The sequence below is a fragment of the Rhinoderma darwinii genome, chromosome 4 (genome assembly GCF_050947455.1).
Source record: "Rhinoderma darwinii isolate aRhiDar2 chromosome 4, aRhiDar2.hap1, whole genome shotgun sequence".
In the NCBI taxonomy this organism is placed as follows: domain Eukaryota; kingdom Metazoa; phylum Chordata; class Amphibia; order Anura; family Rhinodermatidae; genus Rhinoderma; species Rhinoderma darwinii.
In genome coordinates, this window is record NC_134690.1 from 145,869,182 (window position 1) to 145,884,710 (window position 15,529).

The 15,529-nt window shown below is 42.2% G+C and overlaps 1 protein-coding gene across 1 annotated transcript in view; it reads right to left on the minus strand.

The window, feature by feature from the left end:
- The window catches only part of ZMAT3 (zinc finger matrin-type 3), a 72,219-nt gene that overhangs the window by 15,845 nt on the left and 40,845 nt on the right, over window positions 1–15,529 (minus strand). The window contains exons 3-5 of the mRNA XM_075861646.1: window positions 14,602–14,709; window positions 11,156–11,322; window positions 3,893–3,987 (exon numbers count right to left, since the gene is read on the minus strand). Of these exons, the coding sequence (XP_075717761.1) occupies window positions 3,893–3,987; window positions 11,156–11,322; window positions 14,602–14,709 (370 nt within the window). The remainder of the gene's footprint in view (window positions 1–3,892; window positions 3,988–11,155; window positions 11,323–14,601; window positions 14,710–15,529) is intronic.

Here is a 15,529-nt window from a genome sequence, read left to right on the forward strand (position 1 = left end):
TAAATACATAGAAAGGCGACCATTCGCACATTCCGCAATGCATGTACGTGCGGGCACATAAGCTGTGCCTGCTTGCTCACCTCGGCAGCCCGGCTGTGAACGACAGCTGGGCTCCGCTGCAACGGCTAGCATTGGAGAAACCTCCAATCCCAGACGTTTAACCCCTTAAATGTTGTGGTCAATAGCGACCGTGGCATTTACGTGGTTTGACAGAGGGAGGGGGCTCCCTCTGTCAATAATGGGCGGCCCGCGATCGCCGACCGTTTACCAGGGCAGCCGGAGGCCTGACAAAGGCCCTCAGACCTGCCTTGGCTACATGCCTATTACGCCGTGCCAGAGTCATGGCCTAATAGATTGCCTGTCAGTTTTACACTGGCAGGCAATAATGCTTTGGTATACGAAGTATACCAAAGCATTATATCTGCGATCAGAAGATCGCATTGTAAAGTCCTCTACTGGGACTAAAAAAAAAAAAAAAATAATTAAAACAGTTCAATAAAGTTTATTTAAAAAATTAATTACAGTAAAAATGAAAATAAAAGCATTTTTTTCCCCATAAAAAGTGGTTTTATTTACTAGAAGTGTAAAAAAAATTACATATATCTGGTATCGCCGCGAACGTAACGACCCAAGCAATAAAGTTAGCACATTAAATAAATTGCCAGATGAACGCTGTAAAAAAAAAACACAAAATTAACGGCGAAAATGGTTTTTTTTTCCCATTCCCCCCACCAAAAAATAAAATAAAAGTTAATCAATAAGTCCCATGTACTACAAAATAGTACCAACGAAAACTACACCTGGTCCTGCAAAAAACAAGCCCATGTATGTCTACATCGACGGAAAAATAAAAAATTTACGGCTTGGAAGGCGGGGAGGAAAAAACGAAAAAGAATGCTTGGTCATTAAGGCAAAAATAGGTCATTAAGGGATTAATTTAGAATATTCTTTCTTCATCCTAAGGGTATGTTCACACGCAGTGTTTTCAGACGTAATTTGGGCGTTTTACGCCTCGAATTACGCCTGAAAAAACGCCCCTAATACGCCTACAAACATCTGCCCATTGCTTTCAATGGGAATTACGATGTTCTGTTCCCACGAGCATTTATGTTACGCGTCGCTGTCAAAATACGGCGCGTAAAATGACGGCTCGTCAAAAGTAGTGCAGGACACTTCTTGGGACATTTTTGGAGGTGTTTTTCATTGACTCCATTGAAAAACAGCTACAAAAACGGCCGTAAAAAACACAGCGAAAAACGCAGGTTGTTAAAAAAACGTCTGAAAATCAGGAGCTGTTTTCGCCAACAGCACCAACAAGACCTTTGTCATTATGAATGACCAACACTAACCCAGTTAAAATATCTTCAAGTTGAACATGAGGGTATGTTCACACGCTTAACAAAAAACATCTGAAAATACGGAGCTGTTTTCAGAGAAAACAGTCCTTGATTTTCAGGCGTTTTTGAAGCTGAAAATGAAGCTTCTTTTAATTTGGAGCTTCTTTTCAGGCTTCTTTTGAGGCGTTTTCCATAGTGTTCAATGGAAAATCAGCTCCAAAAAACGCCTCAAGAAGTGACATGCACTTCTTTTTACGGAGCGTCTTTTTACGATCCGTTTTTAAAACAGCAGCCTAAAAAGACGCCCCCCCCCACCCATATGAACTAAATGCTATTTTTCCCATTGATATCAATGGCCAGATGTTTATAGGCGTTCAGCTTCCATTTTTCAGGCGTTTTTCAAGGCGTAAACGCCCCAAAATATGCCTGAAAACACTGCGTGTGAACATATCCTTAGTTTTTTAAGACACTCGCGATTTTCTCTGCGTTTTTTACGGCCGTTTTTGGAGCTGTTTTCTATAGAGTCAATGAAAAACCGCTCCAAAAACGTCCCAAGAAGTGTCCTGCACTTCTTTTTCGCGGCCGTTTTTTTACGTGTCCGTTTTTCAAAACGGTCGCGTAAAAAAACGGCCCATTGGAACAGAACGCCGTTTTCCCATTGAAATCAATGGGCAGATGTTTGGAGGCGATCTTCTTCCGATTTTTCGGGCGTTTACTGCCCGAAAAATGGCCGAAAATAGGCCGTGTGAACATACCCTTACAGTTATAACATGAGATTAGAATGTCTGGCCATGATAAAGATAAGAATCTGTAGTTTCCTATGCAGCTTCTATGGAGTGAAGTGTATGCTGGACTGCCACCACAAACTAATACCACGCCAATAGTAGCGGTGTAAAGCATGATTCTCTGTCAACACCAGACAGTATACACATCTCCTGCCCTCCTCAGAACTGTCTTCTACAATTGTCCCTCACTGTACGGTATTTAAATCGTGTACAAGGTTATAGACATACTCTATATTCCTTCTTACTATATTTAGTAAAGATTACATATATATATTTATACTCCTACATTTATATTATACTTCTAAAAACAAGTGTATAAAATGCTAGTGCAGTTTCATTGCATGCAATGTCTATCCGTTATTCCGCTGAACACCACTAACTTAGTTTCAATGGACCTGGGACAAATATCAAATAAAGCTGACAACACTTCTGTCCTGCTAATTTTGCAGTCTATATATATACGGTATAAATGTGCTGTAATTACAATTCCAACATTAACATTAAAGTACTCATCTGCTTTGGATGATCCCTACTTGTTAGAAGGGTCCTTTGACTATCAGAAGATCACAAAGTGCCCCCATTTTGGGATCCCAGCGATCAACTATAATCTGTGGGGAAACCTGGCAGCAACTATTCCATTTCACTGCAGCTCCCCCGCAGGAGAAATTAATTTTACATAGTGTCCATTCAAATCAATGGACTGTCTGTGTCAAGCAGGACAGGACAGGTCCTCCAGAGGGAGAGACGCTCTTTGTAACCACCCTCCACTCTGGCCAAGAGATGAGGATCCTGAACAGCAGATGCCCCTCTATTATCTCAGAATTCCCTAAATGGATTTTCTAAACTAGATAACCCCTTAAGCAAAATATAGTAAAACCCTCTCTTTTTTTCAGGCGCACTTTATAAAATTGCATCTGAAAATTAGAAGAAACACTCTCTGCTTTGTTTTTCCTTTATTCTTTTTGTAATCGGTCTCCTCTCCCTTACATTATGCATATTTATTCAGAGTGAAAATTTAATAGTAGTGAATGCGACAGCTACTAAAGTAATGGGGCTACCAAAGTTCTAAGACTCTTCAAAACTTTGACAATTAAAAACACACATAAATGTTAAGAGCGTCTGTCTCCACGCTGTAGAAGTACATTTGTGAGCCAGGAAAGAGCTCTTTAGATTCCTGCTGTTTGTGGATACACTATATGGGCTATAGGGTTCTATTGTATTTGGCGACATCAATGCATTGCATTTCAGCAACTTCAGACTTTACTTAAACAATAATGTATAATAGATAAAAAAAAAACAAAAAAACAATCACGAATGAGATGTTTGCCATATGGTATCAGCAATAGAATTAAAAAGAACTGTGATTAAGAGCATGCAATAAATACAGTAAGCATATTTTCATTAAGAGAAAGGGAACGTCAGGCCTTCTTTGAGACAATGGTTATTTTAATGAATCAATGTCCAGAGATCATTACAGTAAAAGATAACAGATTGCGAAAGAAAAACTTGCTCTCGCCAGGAATCTTTGCATATGGAATAGAGACGTGTTCCTTTGAAATCTTGATTAAAACATGATAGGGGATTATATTTTTGTATATATCAGGTCGATGCGGTTTATTAAAATTCAGATTAATTTTGCTGAAATGTGCACCTCGCTGTAACGTGACCCACACAAACCGATTCTTCATCTGTTACTATGGCAACAATAACCCATTACTCTATGAGGCCTATTCTATGAACCAGCCTGGACACGTCTCCCTGATAAAATACCTGTATTATTCTGAAGAGAACAGACGTTTCTTCGATTCTGCATCATTTTATGTTCATTGCCTTCTTTGCGAACTCTCTTCTTGCATTCAGAGTCCCTGAAAGTGACAAAATCACGTTATATGACATTACTGAGGAAAAGCTATCACATAGTGATGCTACATGTTTACATTCATATACCAACCGGAAAAGTAGAAATATTTTGTACAGTAGCAGGTTGGTGTACATTAACTCTTTCAGGACCAGGCCTATTTTGGCGTTATGGACTGAAGGGTTTATAGTAATTTTTGCGTCACCGCATTAAGAGTCATGACTTTTTTTACTTTTTCCATCGATGTACAGTGCTGTGAAAAAATATTTGCCCCTCACCCGATTTTGTCACATTTAAATGTTTCAGATGATCCAACTAATTGTAATAAAAGATAAAGACAATGCGAGTAATCACAAAATGCAGCTTTTATTCTGATTGGCTTTTGTCGGAAAAGCCGAGCGATCGGTGTACATAGTTACATAGTTACATAGTTCGTACGGTTGAAAAAAAGACACAAGTTCAACCAAGGGATGGGAAAAGGGAAGGAAAAATTTCTACACATAGGAGCTAATATTTTTTTGTTCCAGGAAATTATCTAACCCTTTTTTAAAGCCATCTACTGTCCCTGCTGTGACCAGCTCCTGCGGTAGACTATTCTATAGTTTCACAGTTCTCACAGTTAGGGCTTATTCAGACGAACGTATAATACGTCCGTGCAACGCGCGTAATTTTCACGCGCCTCGCACGGACCTATGTTAGTCAATGGGGCCATTCAGACATTCAGTGATTTTCACGCAGCGTATGTCCGCTGCATAAAACTCACGACATGTCCTATATTTGCCCGTTTTTCGCGCATCACGCACCCATTGAAGTCAATGGGTGCCTGAAAACTGCGTACGGCACTCGGACGCAATTCCGTGTGCCGCGTGTGATGCGCTACAGTAGTCAAAACTATGAATGAAAACAGAAAAGCACCACGTGACAGAGTGTCATAATAATCACGCAGCCACGCACCATATGGTGATGACACACGGAGCTTTTATGGACCTTTTGCACGCGCAAAACGCCACATTTTTTTGCGTGCGCAAAGTGCACACGCTCGTGTGAATCCGGCTGAAAGAAGGCTTGTCGTCTCTGCAGATTGACAGCATGTACAGGCTCAATGGAAAATCTAGGCATTTGTACGCTGCTCGCTCAGCTTTTCAATGAAAGCCGATCAGAAATGAAGTGAAACAGCGCTTACCCGAGTGCTTCTGCCGCTTTGTTTTATCGATCGATGGAGGCAGTGGCGTAACTACCGCTATAGCAGCCGTAGCGGCTGCTACGGGGCCAGCAACATGAGGGGGCTCATGCCAACCGCCGGCACGGTCCTCCCCATGGCTGGAGGCTCCGCTAGCAACTGCTATGGCTGCTACAGCGCGACGCCACTGAAGGGGTTGTTCCTACAATAAACATGCATGCATCCCCTGTCCACAGGATAGGGGATACATGTGTGATCGCTGGCAGCGATAAGGAGAACGGGGGACCGAAAGTCCCCCGAAGTTCTCCATGACAAACCTCGGACTTCCGGCGTTTGCGCAGTTCAATAAAAATGAAAGGAGCGCTGGTCACGCATGCGCACAAGCGCGACCGGTGCGCAAGTCATTTCTATGGAGCTGCAGACAGACCCCGGAAGTCTAAGGTTTGTCATGGAGAACTTCGAGGGACTTTCGGTCCCCCGTTCTCCTTATCGCTGCCAGCGATCACACATGTATCCCCTATCCTGTGGATAGGGTATACATCTCTTTCGTAGGACAAACTATAGGCCGTTTTTTTTGGGGGGGGGGCTATATGGCGATATCTACAGGGTGGGTCTGTATGGCGTTATCTACAGGGGGGTCTGTATGGCGTTATCTACAGGGGGGTCTGTATGGTGTTATCTACAGGGGGGGTCCGAATGGCGTTATCTACAGGGGGGTTCTGTATGGCGTTATCTACGGGGGGGGGTCTGTATGGCGTTATCTACAGGGGGGTCTGTATGGCGTTATCTACAGGGAGGTCTGTATGGCGTTATCTACAGGGGGGTCTGTATGGCGTTATCTACAGGGGGACGGTGTATGGCGTTATCTACAGGGGGTCTCTGTATGGCGTTATCTACAGGGGGTGTCTGTATGGCGTTATCTACAGGGGGCTGTATGGCGTTAACTACAGGGGGGCTGTATGGAGTTATCTACAGGGGGGCTGTATGGAGTTATCTACAGGGGGGGTCTGTATGGTGTTATCTACAGGGGAGGTCCTTATGGCGTTATCTACAGCGGGGTTCTGTATGGTGTTATCTACGGGGGGGTCTGTATGGCATTATCTACAGGGGGGTCTGTATGGCGTTATCTACAGGGGGTCTGTATGGCGTTATCTACAGGGGGGTTGTATGGCTTTATCTACAGGGGGGCTGTATGGCGTTATCTACAGGGGGGACTCTGTATAGCGTTATCTACAGGGGGACGCTGTATGGCGTTATCTAGAGGGGGTCTCTGTATGGCGTTATCTACAAGGGGGGCTGTTTGGCTTTATCTTCAGGGGGGCTGTATGGCGTTATCTACAGGGCGGGCTGTATGGCATTATCTACAGGGGGCTGTAAGACGTTATCTACAGGGGGCTGTGTATGGCGCTACCTACAAGGGGCTGTGTATGGTGCTATCTATAGGGGGGCGCTGTGTGGTGGAATCTATAGGGAGGCACTATCTACAAGGGGGGTTATGTGATACCCAGCGGAGGGGGGCCCCATTCAAAAGTTTGCTATGGGGCCCAGTCTTTCCTAGTTACGCCCCTGAATGGATGTGTCAGTGCTCTGACTCCCACTGATCAAATATTCTTATATGTCACTATGGCATGTCAAAGGTTTTATAAGGGTATTTTCACACGGCCTATTTTCAGACGTAATTCGGGCGTTTTACGCCTCGAATTACGCCTGAAAAAACGGCTCCAATACTTGTGCAAACATCTGCCCATTGATTTCAATAAGTTTTACGATGTTCTGTGCAGACGAGGTGTATTTTTACGCATCGCTGTCAAAAGACGGTGCGTAAAAAGACGCCCGCCTCAAAGAAGTGCATGTCACTTCTTGGGACGTAACTGAAACTCCATTGAAAAACAGCTCCAATTATGTCCATAATGGACGCCGTGAAAAACGCGTGCACTTGCAAAAACGACTGAAATTCAGGAGCTGTTTTCGCCTGAAAACAGCTCCTGAATTTCAGACGTATTTTGCGTTGCCGTGTGAACATACCCTTAGGGTATGTTCACACGAGGTCATTACGTCCGTGATTGACGGACGTATTTCGGCCGCAAGTACCGGACCGAACACAGTGCAGGGAGCCGGGCTCCTAGCATCATAGTTATGTATGACGCTAGGAGTCCCTGCCTCGCTGCCGGACAACTGTCCCGTACTGTAATCATGTTTTCAGTACGAGACAGTTGTCCGGCAGCGAGGCAGGGACTCCTAGCGTCGTACATAAGTATGATGCTAGGAGCCTGGCTCCCTGCACTGTGTTCAGTCCGGTACTTGCGGCCGAAATACGTCCGTCAATTAGGGACGTAATGACCTCATGTGAACATACCCTAAAAGTTTAGTTACACTTCAAGTGATGTTTGCATTGAACAGGTCTGGCATTAATCATGCCTGGGTGTGGCTGGTGGAATTGAACTAAATATTTAATTAAATGTAATAATGGGTGGATTTAGTAGATAAGTGGGCAATTACTTTTTCACATAGGGCCAGATAGGGCTGAACAGCATTTTTCTTTCAATAAATGATATTGTCATTTTGTGTTTACTTGTCTAATATTAAAGGGGATTTGATTATTTGAAACATTCAAGTGTGCCAAATATGCAAAAATAGAAGACATTTTTTACAGCACTGTGGCTTTATGAGGGCTTGTTTTTTGAGAGTTGAGTTGTATTTTTCAATGGCACCATTTTGGGGCACATATAATTTACCGATTAACTTTGATTTAACTTAAATTTCAGTCGTTTACCATGTGGAATAAATAATGTGTTACCTTTAGGCCTTATGAAAATAACGCGCAGTGCACGGACCTATGTAACTCAATGGGGCTGTTCAGACAGTCCATGATTTCCACGCAGCGTGCGTCCGCTGCGTAAAACTCACGACATGTCCTATACTTGAGCGGTTTTCGCGCATCACGCACCCATTGAAGTCAATGGGTGCGTGAAAATCACGCGCGGCACACGGATGCACTTCCGTGTGCTGCGAGTGATTTGCGCAACAGTTGTTCAAGAAATGAAGGCAAAAATAAAAGCACCTCCTTCATTTCTGTTTCTAAACATAAAAACAGTGTCATAACGATGCCATATGCGCCAAAATCACGCAGCAACGCACCATTCACTGATAAGACACGGAACTGCAACGCGCGCAAAACGCTGCGTTTTTTGCTGCACGCAAAATGCACACGTTCGTGTGAATTTCGCCTTATTCTTTGTGTCAGTACGATTACGGAGATACCAAATATGTATAGTTTATTTTATGTTTTACAACTTTTGAACAATAATAGCACATTTCATAGGAAAAAACTATTTTATTGCTGCATTCCAAGAACAATAACTTTTTTATTTTTCTGTCAATGTAGCTGTATGTGGGCTTATTTTATGCGTAACGAGTCATAAACCATTTTGGGGTACATATAAATTATTGAATAACTTTTATTATTTTTTGGGGCGTAGGGAATGAAAAAAAACACAGTTCTGTCTTTCCGGGATTTTTGTACCTAAATGACGGTTGGTACAAAATCTTATTACAGTTCCAACATACAAATTTGGTAAATGAGCGCCGATTGACTTACTATATACTTGATTCGTGCTTGATACAGGCAATTTACCTGCCCATGTAATAGGACCCTAACACTGAATTACGTCTTTGTAAGAACAATATTTGGACTATGTACAGTAAAATTTATAAAGATTCTAAAGCTCTGTTCACACTGAGTTTTTTTAAACGTTTGTTGCTGCGGAAACCGCGGCAAAAACCGCGGCAACAGACAGCCTCCCTTTGTTTTCAATGGAAGGTGGAGGCATTTTTTTTCCCGCGAGCAGAAAAAAACGCTCGCAGGAAAAAGAAAAAACCCCATTTGAAATCAATGGGAGGCAGAAAAAACGCTGCGAACGGGCAACGCGTTTTTTTATGCGTTTTTTGACGCGATTTATGTAAAAAAATGCTTGCAGTTTTTTCCTTTGCCTGTTGAAGAAATAGGTTAAAAAAAAAAAAAAAAGTAAAAAAAGCGCATCAAAAAACGCCTGTGGTGCAAAACCACTTAAAAAAAAAACCAGAGCTGATTTTTCCAGGCAGAGTTTTCTGCCTGCAAAAAACTCTGTGTGAACAGGGCCTGAGACAGTCATAGAAGAGTATTTAAAATTTACTTGTATGGCTAAAAAGCCCAAAATAGTAATGTAACTAGGACTACTATGATTTTTAATGATATAATAGAACAGATCAATTTAAAAAGACGACGCATGAGGTCACAACGTGTGAAATGAAAATGTGTTAATGTATGGGAGAATAGCAGAGGGGACATCGATGACACCAGTGAAACAGCTGAAAATACTGAGAAAAGGGGCGGTCATCTGAATAGAGACCCGTAAGGCTGGGTTCACACGACCTATTTTCAGACGTAAACGAGGCGTATTATGCCTCGTTTTACGTCTGAAAATAGGGCTACAATATGTCGGCAAACATCTGCCCATTCATTTGAATGGGTTTGCCGACGTATTGTGCAGACGACCTGTCATTTACGCGTCGTCGTTTGACAGCTGTCAAACGACGACGCGTAAATTGACTGCCTCGGCAAAGAAGTGCAGGGCACTTCTTTGCCACGTAATTTGAGCTGTTCTTCATTGAACTCAATGAAGAGCAGCTCAAGATATACGATTGTCACAGACGCCTCGTATATTTTACGAGGAGGAGCATTGAGGGTATGTGCACACGATGAGAGGCTTTTACGTCTGAAAAGACAGACTGTTTTCAGGAGAAAACAGCTGCCTCGTTTCAGACGTAAATGCTCCTCCTCGTATTTTGCGAGGCTTCTCTGACAGCCGTAAATTTTGAGCTGTGCTTCATTGAGTTCAATGAAGAACGGCTCAAATTACGTCTGAAAGAAGTGTCCTGCACTTCTTTTGACGAGGCTGTATTTTTACGCGTCGTCGTTTGACAGCTGTCAAATGACGACGCGTAAATGACAGGTTGTCTGCACAGTACGTCGGTAAACTCATTCAGATGAATGGACAGATGTTTGCCGACGTATTGTAGCCCTATTTTCAGACGTAAAACGAGGCTGTAAAGGATCTGCCAGGTACTACGTCTGTGTATACTCCCGGGATTAATCAGTCGACACCTGAGGCTAGACCTCTTAGACTGACACCGGCTCCCACCAACCAGGGTGGCAGGCTTAGGAGTGGGAGAGCCTATCGCGGCCTGGTCAGTCGGAGTTAGCTCCGCCCCCTGTCCATTTATACCTGCCGTGTTCTCTTCCTCAGTGCTTGTTATTCTTCTTGGATTCCTGGCCCCACTGCTGCCTTGCTCCAGCCTGCTTCTGCCGTGCTTCTGCCTTGCTTCAGTTCCGCTTCTCCTGCTTCGCTTTGCCCCTGGCTTGCTTCCTGCTCCGTGCTCTCGTTGGTATACTCCACTACATCCTGATCCTGACTGACTCATTCACCGCTCCGTTTCCTCGCGGCGTTCCGTGGGCTACTGCCCCTTCCCTTGCGTGTTCCCTGTTTGTACTCCCTTGCACTTAGACAGCGTAGGGACCTCTCGTGCACCTATTGAGTGTAGGGACTATCGCCCAGTTGTACCCCGTCGCCTAGGGCGGGTCGTTGCAAGTAGGCAGGGACAGGGCGGTGGGTAGATTAGGGCTCACTTGTTCCCTTCACCTCCTTACTGCCATTACAGAGGCATAAAACGCCTTGTTTACATCTGAAAATAGGTCGTGTGAACCCAGCCTCACGGCTGAAACGACGCAGCTGTTTTCTTCTGAAAACAGGCTGTCATTTCAGCCATAAAAGCCAGCTAGCGTGTGAACATACCCTAACTGAATAGGAAATGCCCTCTCCCCCCATTCATCTACAAGGACATGCAGACTTTTTTTTCTCTTTCGAGACTAAAGGGATGGGAAATTAAAGGGGAGAAAAGCAGTGGGAAGATTAAAAAACATACTCCGCTTCTAAGGGATGGTCTCATTTATACCTACATGAAAGCATTAGCGGGTGTCTCAGCCAGACGCAATCTCTTGGCATGGTTTTTTCCTTGGTAGTGTGCTTGAGCGACCACCGGAGAGCTGAAGGAAGCATCACATAGTTTGCAATAGTCATTCTCAGTAGCAAGGATCACCCGCCCCCCACTTTTCGGAGTTGTCACCTGAATGAATTAAACACAACTTTTATTTCTAAGATAAATCATTAATCTGATTGTATCATTTTATAATGAATCAACAAACTAATTATAAAGAAACCTTAACTAATAATTACTAAATAGTTTTCAATAGCATATCTAATAATAAATACTCACTTTTTACATTTCAATCCCCAGATAACAAACTTTTGGGTAGCACCATTCAATAGGCTGTGATAATTTCAATGATAGGCATTGTTGTTACCATTGTAAAACTAGTTAAATTAGAACATCTGCAAGATACAATAATAAAGCTAAGTTAGTAGGTGCCATTGTACCAACTAAATGGCACCCGAAGTGCAGAATGGGGGACCAAATTGCTTCTATCCAACATAAAGACTTCTATAACTGCCGGCTGAGAGTTGTTCTGCCGGCAGTTATCACCCCCAATCTTCCCATTAACATGCAGGTTCGGCCAAGCAGAATATGTATGTTAATTCCTCTATCAGTAAAATAACATATTAGCACCTCCGGACACTACATAAGTATATCCCCCTCCCCAATATCAGGTCTTGGCATTGTATTTTGTAGATACATTGCAGCCTCTAATTTAGCTTTATTCTGGCATTTTACAGATTACCTAATTTAACAGAGTCCATCCTACGGTCAGTTTTTATGATAATATCACCGCTTAACAGAAATGTTGTCCTTTTATCATTTATATACTCAAAATAGAGTCACATAATCTAATTTGTAAATCTAAGCCATATTCTATAAACTAATGATAGCTACATCCACTTTCTAGATTTCCGATATAAGATTCATTGTCAGTGGCCACAGATGAAGCACTGACGTTGTCTGACCCTCAAAATATCAGAGGATTTAGGACAGGTTTTTGCTGTGCCTTTCCCATTAGTATGTAAAATTTCAAGGCACCAGGTATGATATAAGAATTCTGTCTGTATTATTACATCGTGCATATTATAAAATCATAAAGCCAATGTATTAGTCAGGCAGGACTTTTTTCAAGTTGGCCTTCTTGAACATCGATGCAGTGAAATGTAAAGAGTGTAGTGGTTATACACCAACATAGTGCAGCCGAAATATGCAGAATGATTTCTTCTGATACAATATTAAATTCCAGGCGCTCTCTAGTGGACACTGCTGGATCTACACACTTGCCAGGAATAAAAATGTTCCATAAAAAATTTCCATAAACAGACCAATTCTATAATTTATAGAATTTTGGTATTGTTGGACAAAGATGAAGACCCAGTGTATGCTTTTTGGACTCCAAATACAGAAGCAAGCACATCGCGTTTGGACTTTACATTCAGCACAAACATAGAGAAAATCTCACAATGCCGGCTTTGAACACATATGTCATACAGTTGCATAGATCACACATAGAACACAATTTTCTGACAAGGGGGAAGGGTAACTTATGGTTAACCTCATTGTCAAGGGGAAATTCAGGGTCGTAATGATCTCATGAGATTTAATAGTCAGTTTGTGTATTCAAGGGTCACATAAGAACATGGGTCTAATCCAGATTACTTAGATGGAGGTTACATCTCGCTGACATCACGGATATGGTCTACAAAGCCCTATTTAACCGTTTCCCTTTCACAGTGCTGGCTTTTCAGATCCTATGGAAAGTGACACTTTCCATTAGGACGTGAATCGACGACCGCTGTTGCACCCAAGGGAATTGGTTCTGGGGCTTCCTCTCACTCATCCCCATTCACTCACTGCCGCAAGTACAGATGCAGCAGCAGGAAGTGAGAGGGATGGGCATAACGGTTTGGCTCAGTCAACCCCTTAGATGCCGTGGTCAATAGCGACTGGGTGTAAAAAAGGAAGAAAAAAACCCACAAAAAAAATCAATGCTGAAACTGCTGGGTTTTTTCCTTTTTCCCACAAAAAATATGAATAAAAGTTCAATAAATTCTATTTACATAAAAATTATAACAATAAAAACTACAACACGTAACGCAGAAAATAAAAACACAATCGTAAAGCTTTGTCGACAGAAAAGTAAAAAAGGTATAAAAAATTTTCAATGATGAAATCATGAAAAAAAATTGGTGAGAAAGTGATAAATAGGCTGACCTTAAAGAGGCTCTGTCACCAGATTCTCCTATTGCATGTGATCGGCGCTGCAATGTAGATAACAGTAAAGTTTTTTGTTTTTTTAAAACGTTCATTTTTGGCCAAGTTATGAGCTATTTTATATATATGCAAATCAGGTTTGAAATGGACAACTGGGCGTGTATTGTGTTTTTAACTGGGCGTGTTTACGTGTATGACGCTGACCAATCAGTGACCAGTCAGCATCATACACTCCTCTACATTCATTTACACAGCAGCGATGTGCAGCCACATAAACAGAGATTAACGTTAATCAAGTGTCCTGATAATGAATACACATGAAATCCAGCCTGGACGTCATGTGTATTCAGAATCCTGACACTTCTGACTCTTTTCTTTGAGATTTCTAGCAAGGAAAACAAAATCTCGTTTACCTCCGTAATCTCGCGAGATTACGTGTGGCTTGCTGGAATCTCACAGAAAAGAGTCAGAAGTGTCAGGATTCTGAATACACATCACGTCCAGGCTGGATGATCATGTGTATTCATTATCAGGACACTTGATTAACGTTAATCTCTGTTTATGTGGCTGCACATCGCTGCTGTGTAAATCAATGGAGATGAGTGTATGATGCTGACTGGTCACTGATTGGTCAGCGTCATACACGTAAACACGCCCAGTTAAAAACACAATACACGCCCAGTTGGACATAACGAAAAAAAAACGCCCAGTTGTCCATTTCAAACCTCATTTGCATAAATATAAAATAGCTCATAACTTGGCCAAAAATTAACGTTTTTTTTTAAAAAAAACACGTTACTGTTCTCTACATTTCAGCGCCGATCACATGCAATAGGAGATAGGGGTTTGAGAATCTGGTGACAGAGCCTTTTTAAAGGCTATATAAACCTTTGAAAACTTTTTTCTTCTTACTAAAACAATGTTCTTAGTGTAACTTTGTCATTGGTTTTTATTAAAAATAATTTGAATTTTTGAGATACATAGAAGCTGTACCTTGCACTGAAACCGAATCTGTCAGGTCAGAAGGACTGTTGGCTTTGGTGACAGCGGGTTGTGCATGTCTCTGTTCATAACATTGTTTTAGTAAGGAAAAAAAAATAGTCTTCAAAGGTTTACATAGCCTTTAAGGGGTGAATATGTCATGTGCCATGACATTGTGGTCTGTAGGATGCAACTATTTAATGAGACACTTACATTTGGTGGAGATGATCCAGGTGACACTGTATCTAAGGTGTGTCTTGATGACGCTGGACAACTACTCGATGCACTATAATTCCGTAACTTCTTGCTGTGGTTTTTGCCCTAAAATACATATTTGTGATTATAAAATTATTACTTTAAGAAAATTTCTAAAAGAACTCAAAAGGAAATGGGGAAAAGATGCAACCAATTAGGTTATTACTTTCATTTCCCAACCATCAATGACCGCTGTAATATAAAGTCACCATTACGGTTTTATATGCACTAGTTTTAATACATTTATTTTGTATAATACTACACGAGAGGACAATGGGGGGAGATTTATCATATAGAGAACAGTGGAGCAGTTTCCCATAGGGACCAATCCGATTCGAGCTCTCGGACTAGTAAACTAGGTCTTAGAAATCATACGGCTGAATTCACTTGTGGTCATAGTGACTCAGCCATATCGCTACTGTATCTTGAAGCAGTTCTCAAAACATTACATGAAGAAACGACCATGTAAAGTCTTTCTGCTGCAGCTTTTCATAGTAAAGTACTTTCACATGAAATGGTAGTGATGCTGCACTACCTCATCGGTCAAACCAGTACCTTATTGGAAAAAAGGGATCGCTAGAAGACACAACTCTGATACACATACTGTAACGATCCCAGCACCTGTGTGTCCATCACTTGACCATGGGCAGAATTGTATCCACTCGAAGTAAACAATAAGGCCCTGTTCGCACATGGTTTTTGGGCACTGATTTTGACGCGGGAACTGCATCGGAATCAGCGCCGAAAACGATCGGAATTGTCCCTCATTGATTTCAATGGGAGGCAGAGGCCTTTTTTTACGGGCGGGTTTCGGGCCGGTCGCGGGGAAAAAAAGTGGCATGCCGTGGTTTCTGCTTCTGACCTCCCAAAAACCTGCGGCTCTCAT